The 16,030-nt window shown below is 47.3% G+C and overlaps 1 protein-coding gene across 17 annotated transcripts in view; it reads left to right on the forward strand.

Annotated features, from left to right (window-relative positions):
• The window catches only part of LOC105905367 (plectin-like), a 155,747-nt gene that overhangs the window by 42,573 nt on the left and 97,144 nt on the right, over nt 1-16,030 (forward strand). For 5 of the 17 annotated variants that reach the window (XM_031576550.2, XM_031576551.2, XM_042709171.1 and 2 more), the window contains exon 1: nt 8,170-11,645. The exons of 6 other annotated variants lie outside the window; for them this stretch is intronic. In XM_031576550.2, coding sequence (XP_031432410.1) covers nt 8,927-11,645 — 2,719 coding nt within the window. In that variant the 5' untranslated portion in view covers nt 8,170-8,926. Of the gene's footprint in view, nt 1-8,094; nt 11,646-16,030 lie in introns of those variants that run through there. 6 more of the 17 variants (XM_031576546.2, XM_031576549.2, XM_031576547.2 and 3 more) reach the window with 3 other exon arrangements.

Raw genomic sequence — 16,030 nt, forward strand, 5'->3', positions numbered from 1 at the left:
GAGGATGAAAAGAAGCTGTTGTTCCATCCTTTAACTGCCCCCCTCCGCCCCCACAGACACACACACCATTCTGCTTCCTTCAGCCCCGTTTTCCAGACTATTTTCGGGGGGGGGGGGGGGTGATCGGTTTCAGATGGGTGCGAGAGGGATGGCTGGTATTGTCCACGGGGCCTGGGCAAGTGCAGGAGGGTGGTCAGGAGCAGCCATGGCCGTGAGCACGGGAGCCGTAGCAGCGGGAACAGCAACAGGTCATGTTTCCCCGGACAGGGGAGACGTCCTGGGGGATCGCTTCTGGCGTAGCGACAAGAAAGGTAGGAGGGGGAAGGAAAGGTATGTGGGTGGGTGGAGAAGGATAGGCATTTTGGGGAGGGGCTGAGGGCAGGGTACATTCTGTGGAAGGTGAGTAAGGGGAAAGGTGTGGGCTGATGCCACAATGCACTCCTCACTCACTGTTCAGTCTTGTGTCAAATACTTGTGTGCTTGCATATTCGTGAGCGCCTGCAGGTGTGTTTATGGGTATGTTTATGGGGGTGGTTGAGTGGGTGTGTGTGATGTACCTCTTAGCCTTTTGGCAGTGAAATTTTGCTGCCAGTTCTTTTTGTTTGCCTCCTATCCTTTCGTTTGCCATATTTTTTTGGATGACAGGTCAGAATAGCTGTAGACCTCCGTATGCTTGATCTGTGGAACAGGGGGTGCATGATCATGAATATGTTACTCCTGTCTTCCCACGGAACCAGAGCCAGTTCTGGTTAATTAGCATGAGCAGAGCTGGAATTCCCTCCCCTCTCCCTCTCCCTCTCCCACTCCGATCCCCTCGCTCTGGCTGCCGCCGCTGAGCTGAGCTGGGCTGGTATATATACAGCTCCAGCCAGGGACTGGGGAAAGAGTGGGGACTGTTTTGAATTCCCCTCCGACCTCAAATGAGATCCTTCTCCTGGAGCTGTTTACTGCTCACAAAGCGTTTTTGTGCACTCCACTCACTCTCTCTCTCTCTCTCTCTCTCTCTCTCTCTCTCTTTCTCTCTTTCTCTCGACTCCCTCCCTAGCTTGGCGGACATAATGTTCTGCTGCAGCCTCCAAACCTGATTTTCATTACCTCTGATGCAACATTGTGCTGCTGGAGAACTCCTTGAACATATTAAAGTGAAAAGAAAGACCAGTGTGCCACCGAACTGGAGGCTTGTGTGCGATTGGAAAATAGTGTACTGCATTTTCAGGTTGTTGATCGTTGTCTCGAAAGCCCTCTGTAATTGTAATCATCGTTTGAGTCATGCGTTTTTCCTTCGCCCCCATCTTCGCCCTTCAGAAGCAGGGGGAGAATCTCCTTACTGTCCTCCTCTTCGCTGTGCTGCAGGGGGCACCATCACTTTGGGCAGACCTTTGACACTTCATGGGTCATGAGCCAAGAGCTGGCTATACGAGCGAGAGAGTGAGCGCAAAAGAGGGAAAGAGGGAGGGGGTGAGAGAGAGAGAGAGAGGTGTTGAAGCACTCCTGCTCATTCTCATTCTTGTGGTAGTGTGTGTGTTTGTTTGAGTTGGGGCAGTAGAGGTGGTGTGGGGTTGGGGGGGGGCATCGGTGACTGTATTTCTTTCCACTCTGGAAAAGGAGAAGCCACTGCGCTCTCTCTCTGACTCACGAGGCAGTGGACACAAAGTGAGTCTTGTGAGGCTTTGCTTCAAGTGCCGTGGAGTTTTACAACTTTTCCCTGTGGACCTCGGCTAAAGAGGTGCTGAGAACGGCCATGTCTGCTCACTCCCCTCCTACTCCCACTCTCTGTCTTGTGCCATTGACGTCAGCGCACATTTGAATTGGATTCCTTTTCAAGACGTTATGCAATTGTTAGAACAATTCTTCATATTGTCAATAAGACTATTCTAACAGGGCTCCTAAAAGCTGGGACTTGTACACAGTTGCCCAAAATCCTGAAGTATTTATTGGCCTCTGCTTGGAAGCAGTCTGCTTTTGGCAGAGCAAGAGGCTGGATGAAGTGTGTGGAAGTTTCTCTGTAACTAAATCTTTTGTCCTTCGTTCCTTTCCTTTGGTGCTCGGAGACTCCTCTTCATCAGCACCTTCGCACCCTCTTGAGTGGCCCTGAAAAACGCTGTCTGTTTATTTTTCACGTGAATGCAGGGAATGTGCTGAACACCTTATTTGTTAGACCGTGCCTATGGCGAGACAGGGTTCTCTTTGTCTTTTGGGCCTCTATGGCATGCCGTCCTGCCCTCGGTGTCGTGTGTAATTTGCCAAGAAATGGAGAAGACTGGAAGTTATTCCCCCTCGCCCACCGCACGTTCTTTCTTTCCTGTAAGCTGGTCAGTGGCTTGTGCTAGCAACCCCCTCTCGCAGGCCTCGCTCAATCTTGCTGCATCATCCCTTATGATTATGTCTTATCCTGTGCCAGCTGATAATCTCCCACTGGTCAAGGGGGGCCTCTTGGGTTTCAAAGTGCCCAGTCACGGTCTGCTAAGGTGGTAATTGGTACTGCTAATAGGGGAAAACCAGAGGTGAAGCGGTGTGAAGGTCGCCCCTGCTGCTAGTGCAGGTAGACCACAGGTAGACCGCAGGGAGACCGCAGGGAGACCGCAGGTAGACCGCAGCTAGTGTGGTTTGGTGTGTTAGCTTGTGGCAGGTGAGGTGAGCATAAATCCCTATGCAGTGAAGGTGCATGTGACCGCAGGGATGCGTGTTTGCCCCCCTCGCTATGAATAGATTGATCTTTATGTAGAGCTATTCCCGGAATTTCTGAAAAGGCTACCTAGAGGTTACTCAGTTGACCAAAGGATTTCCGGGTTACAGTAGGCCTAGAAAAGAAGGACATTTTACATTTCTCTTCAATTTTCTAGTATCCAGGCAGTCCTCTGAAATGATCTATTAGGTTTGCACCTACGTGACTCTTGTAAGTCTAAAACACAGTTTAAAAACATGTGTCTCAAAATACATTCCTCTTGTCAAACACACTCCTGTCCTTATCTCTTACACATTCATTTAGGTTGACAGACATAGATTTAACAGTACCTGGTTCAAAAGTAGTTCAAAATTCCACCCAACATAGTTATGAGCTGTCAAGCACTGACAAAAGTTTGGGCCAACAGTGTGCAAGCTTCAAAACAATAAGCCTCGAGGATACACTGTGGGAGACTGTATCAGCATGATCATATTGGTTGTTCTTTTTTAAGTCCAGTTCCCCGGGGAGGCTCATACCCCGAGGGCCATCGTGACCCCTCTGGGCAGGCCCAGTTTATAGAGCGCTGCTTGCATTTTTAGCCACCGGCTATGAGCTGTGAACAGGTGCTGGCAGGCAGACCCCTACCCAGCTGTTCTCCTCTGGCTTTCTCCGCAGAGATAAGGGAGAGGGAGGTAAAATGAGGGGAAACGCACACGTGTCAGCGCTTTCACTTGAGGGGGGTTACAGATGGAGAACTGTCCCCAACAAGAGGGGTCACAGGGAGACATGTATTTCCAAAATGAAGGAGTTTACATTAGGCCTTACGCCCTGCACTGTTTGACCCACTCTACGTCCTTTTAGATGTTTAGAGTTTTAGTCTTTCTAGTTTAGCTTGTACAGACTGCAAATATGATCCACAGTCAGTGACCAAAGTATAAAGCAGAACCAAATATTGCACAATAATTGGCGCTCTACCATCAAAGTTTGCATTTGGGATTCAACTTTGCATATTATGCTCAGCCCTCATGCAAACTTGATATGTCATGTTGGCAGTGACTCTATGACAATAGCCTAGTATCTCTAATATCAGATGAAAAGAAAAGTCTTGCAGAGACCAGGAGTGTTAGAAGTCATACTGCCTCACTTACTGTGATACATACAATAAAGAAAAGAAACCTCACAGTATTGTGAAATTCAAGTTGCAAGTAATGGATGCAACAAGGCAAATAGCTACCTCATGTCTTTGCTGGCAAAATGTTTTTGCTATGCTCAGAGAATTTCAATAGTGCGCACTTCAATTACACATCTACTCCCTCCAGTTGCTTTTCGAACCAGCGAGAACTCCAGAGCATCCATATTGTGGTCAGGGAGAGGAACATAACTCACGCAGATGAGCTTGAGCAAAGCCAGGTCTGCTCTACCATATTGAGCTAATGATTCTGATGCAGTCTCATTGTGACACAGCTGCCACAGCATCGGCGCATCTCAGTCAAAGAGACAGATTCAGTGTGCTAGATAGAACACTTTATTGGACACATCCGTTTTTTTGTTTCCTGTTGTTAGTTGTACCGTATGGTTGGTTCAGAGTCAGCAATCCTTTGAAGTAAATGTCTCCATTCAAGAGTAGAGTTACACAAAAATAGATATTCGAGCAGTATGCATGCATGCAAAACTGTGCATTTCAACATTTCCTAAAAAGTCACTATGGTGGTGTGTTGTCATTAGTGCATATGAGCCAGCTTTAAGGTTTGGGTGGCACGTGTCCCAAGTGATAAATGCCCCCTTGCTCCCCCCTGAGTCCTCGCGGCCCCTTTACAGTGGGCCTGAGGCCATCGACTCCTGGGGTGGCTGCTGACAGGTCTATTCTGGGCACACTTGGCTCTGGGGCACACTTTACCGGAACAGACTGGTCAGAGACAAGATCTGAACACTGTCTGCAAAGCCTTGATTTAATTATTCTTCTCTCCTATTCTCTCTCTCTTTCTCCTTTGTACTCTCTCTCTCTCTCTCTCTCTCTCTCTCTCTCTGCACATGTGTATTTACATATATGAACTTCTTTTTAAGTGTGTATATAATATACTATTACATTTTATATTTTAATTATAATTTCACCATTTCTCATTCAGCAAGTAGACTTCCGAGAAATATAAATCCTTACCATTTATAATCTGGCTTTGAAAATGGCCTATTGGCAACCACAGAGTTAAACGAAAGTTGTAAAAGGAGACATTTGGCGTGTTCCTCTGGCTAGCGGTTCTTTGGTTGGACGGAGAGACCATGTCTACTTTGTTTGCAATCAGTGCGTGAAATCCTGACGTTGGACAATTTTGGAAAATCCGTTTTGTAGAGGCCATAGGGCATGTTGATGCAAATTGAACTCAATGACCACCGCTAAGACTGAGCAGGAAGACACAGTCACTGAAGCGTCACATGACTATTTCTGGGCGACTTCTGGGAGATTGTCAGGACAGTGAGTGGTTGGTGTTAAGAGGTGATCTGACTTCCAGGAAGTTGTTTGAATAGTTAGAGCCCAACAGATCCTTTCTCTCTGTACCTGTATGTCGTGACAAAAGGTGCTTGTGTTGAAATGCAGTGAGGATATGGGATTTTATTGTTTTCTTGGTACGATATCCATGTACGTAGGTCCTATATGACTTATTTGCTTATTGATCAAGTATCAGCTTATTGACATGGTGCAACCAGAACGGTTAAGAGCGGCCTTTAGCTGGAGAATTAAGATAAAAATGATTTTGTAAACCCAAACAATGGATAGAATAAAGACCGTTCCACTATCTATAAGTCTTATCTATAAGGACTTATAACTATAAGTCCACTGAAATCCTTGCTTGTCAGACTGATTTGTGCTATTTTTAATAGCTAACTTGTTTGAATAGAAAGACTTTCACCTGCAATTGAGATCACACAATTCTGGAGGTCATGTAAATGATTTATATGACTTTATACCTTCCCCCAAGCAAAGTACATCATTTCTTTGAAGATCATTACTAATGACCCCCACACACACCTCGTACACCTCCACATCCTGGATAAAAGTTCTTTGTGGTGAAAGACCTACCAATAGTTCCCAAATGAATTCCTCTTGTGGGAGTGGGCTGGTTTGTTCTTGAAAAGTATCTCACTGCTCTCTGTATGGACTTGTTAGGTTCATAGGTCATGCTGCATCCTTCACTAAGTGAGAGTGGTGGATGGTATGCATACTTCTTCTGTTGGCCCCCTTTCATGTTGTGTTATGGTTCTGATCTTTGTATAATATTACAGTTCATCCGATCTTTGTACAATATTACAGTTCATCCGATCTTTGTATAATATTACAGTTCATCTGATCTTTGTATAATATTACAGTTGATCTGATATTTGTATAATATTACAGTTCATCTGATCTTTGTATAATATTACAGTTGATCTGAAACACACGTGCACATAGACACACATACAGGCAAACGTGACCACACACACATACGTACACACTCATGATGTGATCAGTGTTTAAACAATGCGTGCCCGTGCACAGCAAGCCCATTTTAATGACATGCTTATGTAAATGTCTGGCCCAGCCATAACTGCAGTGGGCACTAAAAAGGTAATGAGTGTGTTGTTGCTGAATGCCCAGTAAAGACTGCAATTACCTTACTGGCTAGGTGGTTGCTCGCTGTTGCTTTTTTAATTGGCCAACATTGTCAAACGAACCGTGCCAAAGGCAAAACTGAACATGGGACTGTGTTCAGTGGTGGTAAAGTTGGTCGTGTATTTTCTGGCCTCAGGTGCCATGCTTCAGCCTAGTTTGATGAAGTGTACGGTGATGACGTGGACAGCTGTTGAGACGTGACACTGCATCCGTTGCAGCTGTCTTGCGCACATATTTATGGTACGGGACCTTTCTGGAAGAGGATATTTGGCTTTTTTGGAGCTGGCCGCTCTGTATGGCTGTCGCCATGGTGATTCAACAGTAAACAGGAAAAGGAGAAGTGTTCCGTGTCTGGGTTTCTTGCAACCCAAACGCGGTTTTTGCAAATAGTATGGATGTTGCCGTCACTCTTCCCATGATCACTCTGTAAAACCCACTCAGTTTTAGTCACCCATTCCCTCCCTGTCTCTCTTTTTCCTCTCTTTCTCTCTCTCTCCTCCCCCCCCCCCCCCCCCCTTCCTTACTCACTCACGGGCGGACGGTCGGTCTCACTTACCGACAGACAGAAGATGAGAGAGAGAGACAGATGCAGGAAGAAGAGAAATGATAAGGCCATTAGAAATCTGATATCATGTTCCTGGTTGCTAGGAAAGGTTAGGGGTAATGTACAGCTCTTTATATAGCGACCTGCCGCAGAGGCTATTTGAGTTCAGGCTCTATATCAAGACACCGAGTCCATGAAGCAGTCCACTTTGAGAGCAGGGGAGCTTTCAGCCTGTTGCGTCATTTAAATAAAGCACTAGAGCAGAGCTTTTATAGGTGTTCATAGGTTTCAGGGTATTCCCATGACTACCTGTCTATTTCCCTGTTCTGTCTGTCTGTCTGTCATGCATTGGATGTGTCCATGCCCCCACAACCACGTGCAAGTTCTGTCACATCACTGACCTACTCTTTCCTGATAGGACAGTTAAATATAATAGTAGGTCATGAAAGCGATCTAAGAGCTGTGTGTGTGTGTGTGTGTGTGTCGGTGTGTCTTTTGTTACGTTTCAAATGGTAGGGGATTGTGCTGAAGAATAAAGGGTCATTTGGTATATCATTAAAGTCTGACAATTATTAGGCGTTTCTGCTCGTGTGGCTAATTAAAATACCAAGGGCAGGACTAGACAGTGTGTACATTCTCCAAAGGCATACTTTGTCACTGTCTGGGTGTTTGAACGTTTTTGAACGTTTTTGAAACGTTTTTGAACGTTTTTGAAACGTTTTTGAACGTTTTTGCGCTTCAGTGATCTCTCCTTTGTTGGTTAACCTGGTTTATTATTTACATGACTGTTTCCTCATTCCCTACCGACATAAAACACATGCACACCTGCATGCCACACAGAGAATGACTGCAGGAAAAATGAAAATCTTTCTTACTAATTTGTATTTTTTTTTTTCGCAGCCTTAGGTGTGATTTGTACTTGTTAATTGTGAACATGGAGCAGCTCTGGAGCAGATACTCTGTGTGTCTGTAGGGCAAAAAGGTTTAACCTGTCACTTGATATGAGGTGTGTAAAGAAAGTTTACTCTGGGAGGGGAGGGAATGACTAGTGTGTTTCACGTGTAGGATGGTATGTCTAAAGGGTGTCTCCTTTTTCTAAAACCTAATCCTCCGTAGTCCAACCTACTCTCTCTTCGAGTGCCACCGAATCTCACACACACACACACACACACACACACACACACACACACACACACACACACACACACACACACACACACACACACTGAGGGGTGTGTTACACATGTTGCCTTAGTGTGGGTGGGCGTCTCCAGCACGAGCTCAGTCAGTGAGTTGCATGTACTGGAGCACTTCAGAGGTGTGCTGCTCACTTAAGCTTTTTCGCTTTTTCTGCGAGTTTTTCACGTCGCTTTCATCTTGAGGACGACACTCGCGCTTACTTGATTAGCTTCATTCACTCTTGCCGACCGCTTCACTTTCTCAGTCATCCCGCTCAGATTTTATTTCAGGCAACTTCTTTTTTTTTTTTCATTGAGTGCTGGGGAAAGGTAGGAGGGGCTGTGTAGAGCAGTGTTCTCTCTCTTGCTCCCTCTCTCTTTTCTCTGCCTTATTCTCTGTCCCTCTCTTTCTCTCTCCTCCCCCCTTCTCTCACTCCTCTCTCCCTCCCTCTCTCACTCGCTCACACCCCCTCCCTCGGCTGTCACTGCCCGGACTGTGTTCACTTCCAAGGAAGGCAGAGTGAAGGAGAGAACAGTTCTCTTTGGACTCAGTCTCTGGAGTTAATTTCGACTCGTTCTTCCCTCAAGGAAGTTTTCAGAAGAGTGTAAACAGACTTTCCTCCCTCCCTCGGAGGGACATTCAAAGATTAGAGGACAGAGGAAGACTGAGGACAGAGGCAACACGCTGAGGATTCACTCCTACATTCTATTTCATTGCACTGGAAGCACGTGGCAGCCGGCTCTGCCACTGGACCTCCTCGCAGACAGAAAGAGTGAGGTCATTATTTCATTCTTTCTCTCTTTAGGCAGTGCGCGCGCGTGTGTGTGCTTTTTGCCAGTTAGTTAGTCAGACAGACAGTCTCTGTTGAGGCTCACAGACAGAGGCGCAAACAATGGTGGCTGGAATGGTGATGCCCCTTGCAGAACTGCGGGCAATCTATGAGCTGCTGTTTCGTGATGGCGTCATGGTGGCCAAGAAAGACAAGCGGCCCCAGACCAAACACCCCGATGTTTCCGCGGTGAAGAATCTGCAGGTGATCCGCGCTATGGGCTCGCTGAAATCTCGAGGGTATGTGAGGGAGACCTTCACCTGGAGGCACTTCTATTGGTACCTCACCAACGAGGGCATCGTTTACCTGCGGGATTACCTGCACCTGCCCCCCGAGATCGTGCCAACCCCTCTGCAGCGGGTACGTCGGCCAGCTGCCACCCTGGCCCTGGCCAATCGGGCTGCTCGGGTCCAGACAGTGGAGGGTCCAACGTCATACGTTCCCAAACCCGGCGCAGAGAGCCATGAAGCTTCGCTGGAGCGCCAGGGATACCGACACAAGAGGATGGGGGCATCTGCTGAGGAGGAGTTGCCAGTTGAGAGAACCCCTCGGTTCAGAGGTCGTCCAATGGCTGCAGAGCAAGAAAAGCCCAAAGCATTTCGGAATTCTGGGGACCAAGCTCAGTCTCCTATGAGAAACAGTTGGGCTTTTCGCTCAGAACCTGAGCGTGTGATGGAGCAGGGCTATGACAAAAGGATCACCATGGAGACCACCTCCAAGAGGCCTTTAGCAGATGCTGTTAGTATCAAATCGACTTCAATGTTTACAGTGCAGGAGAAGGTTGTGTCTGGGAACCACAGAGCTAGCTCTGTTAAAAGCACAACAGCCTTCTCAGATCTGACCTCCTCCAATCAAGCACAAATTGCCACAGTAGCAGCAGTTACAGTTGCAGCAGTGGGATCAGGTGTGTCATCTGCCATTAAAGCAGCCAAAGAGGTGCAGAAAAAAGAAGTACCTGTCCCAGTGCCTCAGGAAACGGCTAAACCCCCCCAAACTGGCAACAAACCAGACAAGGCCGCTGCTCAGGTGGAACCTGCTGCTAAGGTGGAACCTGCTGCTAAGGTGGAGAAACAGGTGAAAAGCACAGGACCCAAGGCCAAGGAACAACCACCCAAACCAGCTGAAGCTCTCACTAAAACACAAACACTAACAGACGGTGTTGACGAAATGAAAGAGGTGGTGGTGAAGGTTGAACCACATGGCACCAAACTTCAAAATGCTTCATCGCCTGATAAAGAAATGATGATGTCAAGCATCTCTGCCATGTCCTCGCTGAAGGGACAGAAGACTGCTGATGCCAAGCCCAAAGAAGACTCTCCTAAAGTATCAACAGAGGCAGTAGTCAATATAACAGCACCAGCAGCTTTGAAGACTGATGTAGTGACATCTAAAAATGATAATAAAGAGAGCATCAAAAAGAAAACCGAGGTTAAGCTAACACAAAAACCTGCCCAGCAAACAATAGAGAACAGTGCTGGCAAACAAGTCTCACCAAGTCCTGTGGAATCAGCCCAACCCCAGGCTGAAGTTCCTGTCCAGCAGAAGGGAGAGGTCAAAAAGGTTAGCGCTGGTCGTGACATGCAGGAGCCAAAAGCAGCATCTTCCCTAGAGGTCACCGTGACATCTGCAGTCTCTCAGCAGGCTGAAGCCAAGCTGGAAGTGAAAGTGACAGAAGATGCAGCTAAACAGGCAGGACCACCCACTGTGTGTGTGGAGAGAAAAGTCGTGGAGCAGAAGAGCATCAAAGTTGAATTGAAACAAGAGGTTGCTGTTCAGTTATCAACAACTCCACCTAAACCAACTGAGGTTTCACCCAAGCCCGAGGCCGTGAGTGCAGGGACTGATGTTCCTCCAAAGGCCACAAAGTCAAAAAAGAAAAAGAAAGCTGCTCCCCCTGTTTTGGAAACAATCCCAACCCCCCCACCTGCGGTGGAGCCAGAGGCAACTAAGGTGGAGACCGCAACCACCATTAATGATGACTCATCCCAATCCTCAGTGTTGACCAGAACAAATGACCCTCCGCAGACACCTTCAAAAGGAATGTGCCCTGAGGAAGTCTGTCCGGCAGCAGCTGTGCATGTGGAGGCCCCGGCACACAAAGGGGAGGTGGAGCCAGTCCCGCTCGTTGCAGAAAAAATCAAGCGGGAGGTCCTGAAAGCGGAAACATCCTCCTCGCTGAGGGAAGCACCCGCAGCAGCCGGAGCGTCAGCAGCAACAGCAACAGCAACAGCAGCAGCAACAGTCTCCGCTCACAAGACCAGCCCCCGCGACGAGCAGGGGGAGCCTCCCAGTGTTGCACAACACACAGCCGCTCTCGCTGCTTCTGCCGCCGCTGCTGCTACAGCAGAATCCGAGAGAGGAGAGAGGGAGGAAAATCTCCCCCTCACCCAGGCCTCCGAGCAGGGCAAGGATCTGCAGCCGACACCGCCTGTCATCACCGTCAGTGTTCCCCCCGCCGCTGAGCCACAGCCTGAGGGAGTCAGCTCTGAAGCGAAGAAGTGTCAGGACGAGGCCGACGGCACCATGAGGAAGAAGATAGTCGTGGTGGAGGAGGTCATTGAGGTGCAGCATATTGGGAGCCAGACAGCTGCGGGGTCCCCGCCTGCATCGGCCCCCGAGCCTAAGGGCGATGACCTGGACTACGATGTCTTGGAGCAGCTGGCCATGGAGAGAGCTCTGCTGGCCGGTGGGGCCCTGGCTGGACAGCGGACTGGCTCTCCAGAAGAGTGGGACCATTCCCTGGATGAGCCCGAGGAGAAGACCTGGCCAAACTTCCAGGAAGGTTTGTGAATACTCCAGTTCCGTTTCCCATCTCTTTTCCTCTTTCTTTCTTTCCTCCTCTCTTCCTGTCCTGCACCTGTGATGTCACTGAAGCCGTTGCTAGGGCCATTTCTGGGAGTGTTGGCTCGGGGGGGGAGTGGCAAGGTGAATGGTGTGCTGCCCGTTATGGTGTTGGCATTTTGTGTGTTCTGGTTAGTGACCGCGTGTTTTCACGAGCGAGACAGAAGCAACACTAATGGCTTGTCTTGTTTGTGTTAAAAACAAAACAAGATGCTATGAGAGTCTGATACGGTGAATGTGAGTTATGAATACGAGTACTGAATACTCCCTTGAAGAGCCACATGTCAAGTTAACTTTCAGTCTATTATCAAGTAGTCTACAGAGCTCTTTGAGAAATCAAAATAGAAAGAGGACATAGCGGGCCAAACCCATCACAACATACCATGTAATTGAAATGTTTTGCTGTGAACTTGTGAAAAAGCTCAGTCAGTGAGTCAGAGTCACAGCCAGCCTGCAAATCCCATCATTTTGCACGGAAGATTTCTGGAACAGTCATCCTGTTAGTCAGGTTCAAACTATTTAGGGGTGAAATAAAACAGCCCACAAGTGTGTTTCAGTGAAATTTGCAAATTGGCATCGATTCCCACCACAGCCACTCCCTAAGCCTTAATCGAGTCAAGAGTGAGAAGCATAGCATAGCAGACACTGCACATGTCTGACACTGACTTAGGATTTACAGCGTGATTTCACATTTTCAAAACAACGCTGATGGGGAAATTCCAGGTCTGTGGCAATAAGCAGTTTACCAGCAAACTCTGGTTACAATCTGTGCTCTGCTCGTCACCTCCCTCCCTCCCAATGCCAGTGTTGATCGAGCCTGTCAGTCAGCGGGGAGGTGCCCAGAGGTGCTCTGTCTTCTGTCGCTCTCTCAGGAGAGGAGTTAAAGGACAAGAGGAAATGAGAGAGAATGAACAAGGGAGTGGAGAAAGGGCTCTATTTTTCTTGTAACTTTGAGAATCTGTGTTTAAAACAGGAAGCCTGCAAGATTTTCCCAGTTCCATGGTTCTGTGGTCTCGGGTGTCTGGTTTCCGTCTCCGAGGTCCACTCAAAAGCAAGGCTCATGTGTGGCTGTAGAGATTATGCAATGGAGCATGCCAAAGATAAGGGCAACCGCACCCCCACCAAGCACACACACACACACACACACACACACACACACTCACACACACCACCACAACCAGTGCCCTCCTTCGCTTTTGTACCAGATTGAGGAATGGAGCACATTCCGGAATGTGTGTTGGCTGCAGTTTCCTCTGCTGTCTTTGGCTTCAGAGATAGCAAAAACACTCATTCATCCCATTTCATGGGGTTCTCTTAAAACTTTGGTGTCTGAAATATGCATTTTATGTGGTGACTGTGGTTATGAGGAGGTTTGTATGCGACTTTTGTTAAGTTCCTGAAAATTTGCATCTGGATTTGAATAGTGACAGAGCAGGCTGCACATGCGAGGTCTTTGTGTTCAGACAGAAGGGATATTTGGTTCACAGGATCCAGGGTGTGTGTCTGTATTTGGCAGCATTCACAGGGAGTGTCTGTTGATTTCACAGGTTGTTAAGAGTTTTTACACTGGGAGGAGTCAGTTTGGGAGTAATGTTTTCTGTAGGCTCTGTATTGGGCATCATGTGTTCCATTGCTTGCAAAACGATCAGACATTTCACTCATTCTGAGTTAGCAGAGATCAGCTTTCAGCTTTGGTTCAGTGACTACCTTCGCTCAAGGCTGTGCTCAAAGCCAACTCCTTGGCGCCCCCTCCTGTAGAGTAATAGTTAGACCCCTCTGTGAGGTAATGTCTGCTCTTCAAAGCTATTGTGTGTAATGGCTTTAGTCAGAAGCACAGAAGCATGTTCATTTGGATAACAAACTAAAAGAGTTGTGTTTGTTTAAATTTAGTTTTAATACAAGATAACATATTTTACAGTAATACAATTTTGTCCAATAAATCAGTCAAATATTCTTACACTAAATTAATGACAGAGAACACAGTAATTACCTTTCAAACACCGAAATGTGAAACAGCTATGTTTATGTGTACATGGCAGTGAAATTGCTGTTTGCATGTAATTACTGTGCAGTAACTAGTCTAGTTCAAAGCTACGCCCACATGGGCTAAGCTGTAATGCCATACCTTCGGATTGACAACATTTCAAATGTGTGTTATACACCTAGTTTTCCAGATTCTCAAGAGATCAATCATCTGAAGGCATTTATATATATAAATATATACATTTGATAAAAGAGTTCAAAACTCTCTTCTTGAGTGAAGAAACAAATCAACCAACCCACCCCCACACCCTCATACCAACGAAGCCATTGGCCGCCATCTTTCCTATGTCAGTCGTGCCATTTAGTTTTCTCCGCTCATTCCACCATGTTTGGCCTAATTCAATACCAGACCACTGGTGCCTCTGTGTCCCTTCCTCCCTCCTCCTCCTCCTCCATGGCATATGAGTGTGGTGCTGTGTGTGAGTCACTCTGGACCGAGTTCAGAGAAAGCCAAATGTGACCTTTCACAGAGCCGATGAAAAGAAGAGAAGAGAAGTTCGGTTTGACACACGCTATCAATAGCCTGTGTTGTGCCTTCGCACCCGTCAGCCCCGAACAGTGAGCCCATAAACCTGGGCCCCACTGTTGTGTGCGAGCGAGCGAGAGGATGCCAGTCACTCGTGTACCAGCTCGTGCCCACCGCTCATGGGAATTGTGTGGTCAACAGGTGGACGCCTCTAATGAACCCGCTCGGGATGGTCATGACAGAAATCCTTTAACAGGAACCGATGTGGCCTTTTACACCCGGGGCTGAAGTCATAAACACATTGTTGCAGTCCGGATTGTGGAAGCGGTTTACAGGCAAAAACATTAGTACATGGTTAGAGGATGTTATCATATTGATTAGTAAGTGCTATTTAAAAAAAGTGCAGGACTTTCTTGCCTTTCTAGCATTCTTCCTCTCTCGTTCTTCTCTCCTCTCTCTCTTCCATTTTGTGAGCCTGTGAGTTTGTCTTTTCATTGTGCCAGTGAGTGGATTGGAATGATATGGCTTGGAGGGGAAAAAAAAGCTGGTGAAACCACTTTCAATTATAGTTCTCAGTGCAATATAATGAGTGCCGGCTGGTCAGTCGGCCTCTTTGGATGACTCATTGTACAGTAGTTGAAGCCTTTAGAGTCAAAGCAGTGATCTGTAGCACAGCACAGGAATTCATGCCTTCCGTCTGCAGCCCTTTGGAGGTCCCAGGTCTCGAGCAGTTGCGTGAGTACTGAAAAGAGTGTATGAATGTCATCTGCATGGCAAGCATACAGGGCATAGACTCACATGATAGGGCCTCCGTGACATCTTGTGGAGAGAGGCTCTATCTTACTGTTGTTTTTAATCCTCGGTGATGAAGCCCAACATCCCACATTTTGTTTGTACGAAAACAAAAACAGTTCCTGTAGTATTCAAATGAAGACACCTGTAAATGCACAAAGCTGAAAGAAATAGTTCTTGTGAAGTTGGCACAGCCTTTTTTGGCAGCCTCTCTGACATATCCTATTCATGCTATGGATTCCCTAGGCGCCCCTTTTGATGATGTACAAGAATGTACATTAACTCGGAGACACCCCACCCCCTGGCCTTTGCACATGCTCAGATGACTTGCATGTGTCATACCACTTGCCACCTCACTTCATTAAGTTCAACTAGACGACTGGCGCTTCTTCTCCGCCCTGTTGCTTAATTCGGCAATTCCCCATCAGTTTTTAGGCCGGCCTAATTTAACATCACAGGAGGAAGAAACCTATCTAGATGGCCGCGACTATTTTTACACTATTGAGTGGCTCTCGAAGGACAGGTGTCTTTTGGATTAGACGGTAAATGCCATGGCTGTTTGGTAATTGTGCATCTAATGCTCAAAGCATTCGTGTGCTGAGCCAAGGGTTTCTAATAAAGCCTCACAAGTTAGTCCTTTTAGTCCCAAACTCTCTGGTACAGAAACGGACCCAGACGACGAGCGTAGTGTAAACACAGCAGCGAAAATTACAAGCGTGAAAGTGGATATTCTGTCAGCACCATAAGTCACAATTGTAAGTGCGAAGCAAAAAAACAAGCACAGCAATGTAATAGACACTAAATATAGGGGGCGCTTTGCGTCTTGTGGGGTCCCCAAAGCGTCAGTATGCCATAGGTGAGGGAGACTGGGAGCTCCAGCCATGCCAGCCATCCCAGCTATCTGTCCTGGAAGGAAAATAAATGTGTTTACTGGCATTTAGGGACCTGAGCTCAGAGTTTCCAACTCGCCCGATGGACCACCAGCGACTGAGCTATGACACGTTTAGTCTATTCAGTCCCCTGCT

The sequence above is a fragment of the Clupea harengus genome, chromosome 11 (genome assembly GCF_900700415.2).
Source record: "Clupea harengus chromosome 11, Ch_v2.0.2, whole genome shotgun sequence".
NCBI lineage: Eukaryota > Metazoa > Chordata > Actinopteri > Clupeiformes > Clupeidae > Clupea > Clupea harengus.